Source organism: Opisthocomus hoazin, chromosome 7 (genome assembly GCF_030867145.1).
Source record: "Opisthocomus hoazin isolate bOpiHoa1 chromosome 7, bOpiHoa1.hap1, whole genome shotgun sequence".
NCBI lineage: Eukaryota > Metazoa > Chordata > Aves > Opisthocomiformes > Opisthocomidae > Opisthocomus > Opisthocomus hoazin.
The window spans coordinates 47,587,660-47,595,015 of NC_134420.1; the positions used below are offsets into that span (position 1 = coordinate 47,587,660).

General features: G+C 40.5%; 1 protein-coding gene across 4 annotated transcripts in view; it reads left to right on the forward strand.

The window, feature by feature from the left end:
* LIN52 (lin-52 DREAM MuvB core complex component) overlaps positions 1-3,141 on the forward strand; it is a 49,905-nt gene extending 46,764 nt beyond the window's left edge. For 2 of the 4 annotated variants that reach the window (XR_012764557.1, XR_012764558.1), the window contains exon 7: positions 262-352. Coding sequence is in view for 2 of the 4 variants with exons in the window: in XM_075426476.1 (XP_075282591.1) it covers positions 262-595 (334 nt within the window). In the remaining 2 variants the exon portion in view is untranslated. Of the gene's footprint in view, positions 1-261 lie in introns of all 4 variants that reach the window. The other 2 variants (XM_075426476.1, XM_075426477.1) reach the window with 2 other exon arrangements.
* Positions 3,142-7,356: the final 4,215 nt, after the last annotated feature.

The following is a 7,356-nucleotide window of genomic DNA, read 5'->3' on the forward strand; positions in this document are numbered from 1 at the left end:
ACAGCCTGTGGGAATTATTGCTGAGTTTAGAATCCAGGCCCTGCCTGCATTTCTAGGATGTCGGGAATTCAAGCTGGAATGCAGTATTAATTATTGTCCACTTTAAAAAAGAAATAAAGTAGTCCTTACTCACAATTCCTATAAACGCAAGTCTAAATGGATTTCTTTTCTTATGGTTAAAATCTGTAAATTATACAACTGTTTGGGTTTCTTGGCTTTTTTTAAAAATATTAATCTCTTTTTTCTCCCTTGTGATTTCAGCCAGAGAAATGACTCGAGGGAAATTCCTGAACATCCTAGAGAAACCCAAAAAGTAGCTGCCACATGTGGAGTTTGGACAAAAATACCCCAGCTAGATCATCTGCGGATCCAGATGAACCCCAGAACTTCTAAGAAGGACAAAGCTTTTGCTGTAGACCCTCAGAGACAAGCATCTCTTTTTGCTTCCACAGCTCAACTCTCTACAGGGCAGATGTATTGCATACACAGGTCACAAGGACTGCAATTGGTTGCATTGGCATTCAGACTCCATCTGACCAAAAGATGTCTAACTGGACTCAGTCCTGACGTGCTGTGGCAAAGTTACCTGTTTTAATCAACTATTCAAAGGGAATAGCCATAGTGTCCGTATTTCGTTGGTCTCAGTGGCAGCACATCTTTGAAGTGCACAGCAGATCTTTGTGACACCGGCCAGCATGCATCATGAGACATTGACCCATCTGTGTGTCTTCTGTCTTAGATGCATTGAAGCTGCTAAAAGATTTGAGAAGAGTTTGGGGTGTGGATTGACCGATAGCACTAATTCAGCAGGAGCATATGCTTTTAGTATAGAAGCTGAGTGCAGTCTGTGCGTTAAATTCCAGTTACTCACTGCCTTCAGAAAAGTGTGTCTGGTACTCCAGGGAGGACCTCCAGACCTTCAGCATACCAGGAGCTTCATCTCACTGCTAATGGGTTCTCTAGTGAAATGGAGGCTGGCAGACCATAGAGAGCAAGAGATGTTGCTGCACCACGAAGGAAAACAACCCTACAGAAACTTTGGTTAGTACGCAAAGAAACAGCTATGTCAGTCCACTGCCATTCTTTGCTTCTTACAGAGCTAGAAACTGCAGAAGGTTTTGGAGTTGAAAGGCAGTAATATTTTCAGTTAGCGCTCTAAGAAGGGGCAACAGGATTGTTAGCCACGTTGCAAGGATGGTCTGTTTATACAGAAACTTAACACTTCTGAAAATAAAATTTTCTGGTATTTTTAATTACTTCTGAAACACCATCCTCAAAATTTTCTTCCCCTACAAAACCACAGTTTTTAAGACAGATTTTTCTGTGACCTGGTCTCTTTTAGCAGGCAGTTTGGGGCATTCTTCATCTTAGTTTAATGTCTTTTCCTTCTGTTAATGCAATTCTGCATGTTCACCCCTGAGAAGAGGTGAGGAGTATGTTCAGACTTTTATTTAGGAGAATAAGTTTTTTCATTTCATCCTCTTTCCTTTTCCTAGAAAACAACATTTTAAGCATTAGTAAATGTGTTCTTTCTGGGTTACAACCTAATGTTGAAACATTGGGTGAAGAGCAGGGTTTTTCTCCATTTGGATATGCTATTTTTGGTATGCAGGCTTTTCAAATCTTGTCATTTCCCCAGCTGCAGTCACATGTAAGAGGAGCAATGACTTAGAAATAGTCTGTTCTTAGAGCATTGCGTTTTCTGTCTTTGCAGAGAGAGGAGATCTTTTCAAGTGCATGTGCAATAAAGAGGAGGAGATTGTTTTAGTCAGAGACTTCTCTGATTTTTTTACTAAAATGCTGGTGACCTTGCAGTTTGTAGTCAGTGGTCTCGGTTATTACCAGTCAGAAGTCTGCTCATTTTGGACAGCTCCTGTTTACTAAGTTCAAGCAGTTAAAAACCACATCCTGGAAAGACCCTGCACAAATACTGAATATTTAGGAATGTCAGGAGTCTGATGTTAAACTTAACGGATTTATTTCTGTGCTTTGCAGTTTATGCAGGGCTGAGTTTAACAGAAACTCCATCCCTTGAGAACACAAGAGTTAAGATAGATGAATGTGAAGAGAAGCTAAAAGTGATAATTCAGAGACAGAGAAAAAACCTGCTCGTGCAAACCGATGTTGATGTAGCTTTAAGTATTAAATTATACATTTTGAATCCAATTTTAAGTTTTTATACTTTATATATAATATATGTACACATATATGACATAATGGGATACTATATATGTATCACCAGTATTTTGTGCATTTTGTAGAGGTTTGTTGATCCAACACGTTAAGAAATTGAGATCTGAAAGGAGGAGGAAAATAGGAGAAGATATTGAAAGCCTGGCATGGAAGTATATGTATATTTTCTGATATCTTCAGTAAGGAATTTCAAACTTAGGTAGTTTTTAGTAACATAGATGTGGGGTTTTTTTTTTTAAAAAAAAGGCCACCAAAAAAAGCCTTTTACCATATGCAGTGCTTCTGTAGGGCAGCCAATAATGTATGCTTTAGAATTCTGATATTTATTGGCTTTGTACTTTTCATCTGTAGAAATGAGTCAGTGATGTATTTTTTTTATTGGCAATATTTATATGTATTTTTGTGTGTTAGCCAGAGAATTGTAACCTGTCTGTTATTGCTTTGTGGTTTGATAATAAACAAATGCAAAACTCACGAGGTTTGTCTGGGTTTCCAAAATAGCCCTCTGAGATACAAAAACTTTTCCTTAGCCACCTAGGCAATACTCTTCCTCAGGCTCTTCTTCACACTTCTGCATGCCACCACCTTAGAGTTTGGCCTGTGGATGCTCCATTCCCACCAGTAAATAAATACTGGGCAATATCCAAATAGTACTAAGGGTTTTCTTACCTTTTTGGACCCTGTTTTTTTCCTTCAGTGATGTCCTTCCTGACATCCCCACAGTATCTATCTATACAAGAAAATCTGGGTGACTTTTTGTTGCTGATAATCTGTATTTTGAAACAGAAAAACAGTTTTGAGATGTTCAATGATGGAAATGAAGAGTATAAGATGATGAAGGTTTGGTAATATGAATCGAGGTAATGCATTGCTTTATAAAGTGTTTTCATGTGTTGGTATGTTAAATGTTACTGTAAGGTTCTTGGAAATAAACCCAGTATGTATTTAGTTCCTTGTGAATGCCAGTGTTACATATATTCAGTTGTAAAGGCTGTTCACTTCAGTCTTGAAGTATTAAAGGCTTTGCTGTTTAATTCAGCTGAGAAAAAATTCTTTTTTGTTTTATTAATCATTATCAAAATAGAAGTCTAGTTACACTGGCAGTGGAAGACTGTAATATTCCATTTAACTCAGTGTTTTGCTATTACAAAATTAGCAATTTTGGAGCAATCCTATAACCCACAGTTCTCAACTTTCATATTTTCCTCAACAAGTCACCCAGAAATAACAGATTAGTGAAAATTGACTAATCCAACTCGGAGGTAATGTTTGAAACTTATTCTGGTTTATCTTACTGAATTTTATGTTACATAGAAAAGTGAGGTGCTATTACAGGTCAAATCACAAGCCCATCTTACCTGAAATCTTCTCTTTGATTATAAACAGACTCATAGGGAAACAAAAGTCTTACGCAAAGTGATTTTGCTTTAAGGTAACTAACCCAGCATCCAGCAGTCTGTTTTAGTTGCATCTGGTCCACGGTAGACCCTACCTTCCATAAATTTGTCTTAGTTGTAACTTGTCTGTGCTTCTGACCTCTAAAATGCCCCTGAACAGCGAGTTCCGTAATTCAGGTATACAAATAATTTTTTTTTTTTTTTTTTTTTTTTTTTTTTTTGTGAAAGAAAAAGGGGGGGAACTCATTATTTGTGTTAAACCTGCTTACATGATAATTCCACTTTGAACCTGTCACTGCTTTTATTGTCAGAAACAGTTTGGGTTTTTTCTTCTTTGCTGTCTGTGCACCACTTGTGATGTTTTGAGCTCCTGTTATGTTTTTAGTTCATGGTTAATGTTCACCTTCCTTATGTTCACAGTGTTCAATTGTCCGTCTGCTGTTACAGCCTGTCTTGAGATGGCATAGTCAAAATTGTGGAGGTGTGTAAGTCCTAATTACAGCTTGTATTTTGTTCTTTTGCTGGTTTCTCCCACATCATCATGGGCTAAATCCTGTTTTGAGTATCTCTAAGAACAGGATCATCACTTAGATTTGCAGTCTGTGCTTGCAGCTGATCTCATCCACTTCGTCTTCACCTGCAGTAACTTGTCTTAGGCAACGCTTTTTCCAAATCATGATGACGGTTATGCCAACCACTTCATATTGAGGAGGTGATATCAGGTAATTCCATCATCAACCTATGCAGTATGTAAAAATGATAAATTACATCTTTGGCATACGGTCTGAAATCCTGTACTTCTACCACAAATTCAGTAACATTGCATAAACATTTCTGTAATAGTTCTAAACCAAGATCAATTTTTAGACATACACAGTCAAAAGAAAAACACAACTCTTAACAGGGAAGTGCATCACGTCTTTGAGTGAGCTATCTGAATATGGCATGCAAGCTTAATACAACATGAAAATAATCCTCACTCCATAATGTTGTACCCCCATTTTCATATACCGTTCTGTACTAACACTTTTTAGAAAGTCATTAAATAATCAGTGTATAGAAGAAAGAAAATTAATTTAAAGACATTTTCCCAGAAGATCCTCTCTGTATCTTCAGCCCAGCAAAATCACAGTTGGACAGAAACTTCCCACAGACCGACAAACTGAACCAAATCAATGTGATTAGAACAACAAATGCAAATGTTGTAAATGCATTTCTAGAATAGGTATAATAAAAATATCTAACCACAGAAAGATCAGAACCCATGGTTCCTATGTGCATATCCCAGCATACACATCTGCTAGCATGCTAAGTACTTCCAAATAACGTGTGGTGTATGGTACTGAATATGCATTGCCCTGATAAGAGATGTACCTTGATATTTTTAAAAGGCAAGAAAAGGAGGAGGGGGAAAAAAAAGAAAAAGGGAAAAGAAAAAGACTGGATTCTTTTGTTTTCATGTAATTCTGTGATTCTGGGAGTGAAAGCGATTCTAGAGACGTGTTAGCTCTGCAGGCCAGTCTTTATATCAGTGCTTTGAGTTTCTTTCAGGAGGACGTGAAATGCAAAACCCTGAAGTCAGTTGAGGCCAACCATTTGGAATCCGCATAAAGATACATAAAAGCTCAAGTGGCCACTGAGGTATGGACTGATCCAGTTTCTAAAGAGCGTAATTCACGTTCTGTGTAGAATATGTGCACTAATGCCTTTTTTATTTAGATTGTGCTAGATTTTCAGCGTGGTGGGATCTCTTCACATTTGGACTTCATCATCCACTGAAACTGCCAGTTTTCAGACTTGACCTTTTCCGTCATGTCCCTTTGAGCAGGATGACTGACTCCAGGCAGCTGATGCGTGTACAAAATAGGCGTTTTCTTGTTGGGTTTGTGTGGTTGACCTCTGGCCTGCCTACTGATTCCTATAATACAGATCAGTGACCAGTGAAGCCAGAACGCTCCCTGCCTGTCTCTGTTATAGACACCTCAGTAAGGAACAGAAAAGAGGAAGAGGGGTGAGCTTGAAAGCCCTTACTTAATTGCAAGTAGAAAAAATGGGTAATAAGAATGACCTTGCACCTTATTTATTGACCAGATCTCTAGGGGAACAAAGTACTTGACTTGGTTCTGTATCACTTGAAAGGCTGGCTCTGTGGCCAATAGCCGATGAGCAGACGTAATAATATAGGGTAATTAAATTTTGTGCTTGCAGGTACTTGGATGCCAGGGAGGATTCCCCTCCCAAAAATACCAGGCGCATCTAGGAACTTTTCTTGTAATCACAGAATTTTAAATCTAATTCTGAAGCATCAGAAATTTGCCACTTACCATGTTCCACTTACTACGATAGCACAAAATGCAGGAGGTTATTTACTAAAGGCAGGAAGAGGGCTCATCAGCTACAAGAGAATAAGGGGCAACAGACCAACAGGGTGACCCAAGTGAGCACGGGTGCTCAGGCTGCCTGCTTCTGTGGCGCCTCTTTTGTTTTCTTCTCTCTGTGCTAAAATAACTTATAGCTAGTTTTAATTGATTTATTCATCTATATGTGTGTGTGTCAGTTATCCTAAATTGCCTTTCAAGGTAATCGCCAGTGCTTCGCTCAAAATGAGCTTGTCGTCAATAATTGTCATCAGGTTCTGGGCAAAGTATTTGGCTGAAAAATATTTAGTTGATGATGGTTTCTCAAGAAAGCATCAGGTTGAAAATCAGAGAGAGTATGTGTCCTTCCTTTGCCTTGTTCTTATAAGGGAGTTTGAGGTGGGGTCTCCTACGTGGCTCACAACTTTTTGGAAGTTCTCATGTTTTTAATCATTTTGTGGGCATCTGTAGAAACCTGTCCTATGAGACTCAGCACGTGTTCCCTTCCACGGGAACTGGCAGGGTCTCGTTTGCACCCATGCTCCTTTCCAGCCTGAACTCCAAGGCAAACCCGCAGTGTGGCCTCACCAGAGAAGAACTTGTGCCAGGTGCTGCATTTCTCTAAGGGCAGACCCCAGCGAGCCTTAGCAGAGACTTAATGCAAATTATTGCAACCAAATGTTTGGTTTTGATGGTGCATTTGTGTGTGGAAGCATGGATACCTGTGTATTCATACCTGGAGACGAGAAAGGAGAAGGCAGGCCAGAGAGCTGAACTGGGGTTTCCACCGCTCAGGTGGACGGTGGTGATGGAGAGAGGGTGGAGAGGTCCGTGACCCCAACAACAAGTGGCTGCTGCCCAGCCACTGGCCCCATGCCACGTAGCTGGGCCCCAGTGCCTGGGCTGCTTTTCTGGCTGTTTCTTCCCGTCCCGCTTCTCCTCCCGGTGCCCGAGAGGCGGCTCCCCGTCTGTCTGCGGCGTGGGGAGCACTGGCTGCCGCTCGTTAGAAGAATTCCCCCAAGTCAGACCTATGGTACGAGCCGTGTGAAGCGGAAGACAATTAGGGGCTTATTAGTGTCCTGGGGAGACGTGTAACTTGTGTTGCTGGGACTTACCAAAACAGCGAGAGTCTTACCGGCAAGCTCCAGCCGAGAAAAGACTGAGGGATTGTCTCACCTAATTATGGGGAATGGGCCTCTTTGTGTTTGTGATTCGGTACGGTTGTCCGATCGCTTTTCTCCGGCTGCTGGCTCAGGCCGAGCTGGAAGTGTGCTAATTAGAAGAGAAATGGACGTAGTGATCCTGTCAGCTCTCGTTACCGGCGTGGACAAAGCCGAATATTATTCTGAGGCAGTGTTTTGTGAGTGTCCCCCTTCCAGCTCTCATTAAGGGCAAGGTTGGTGGACGGG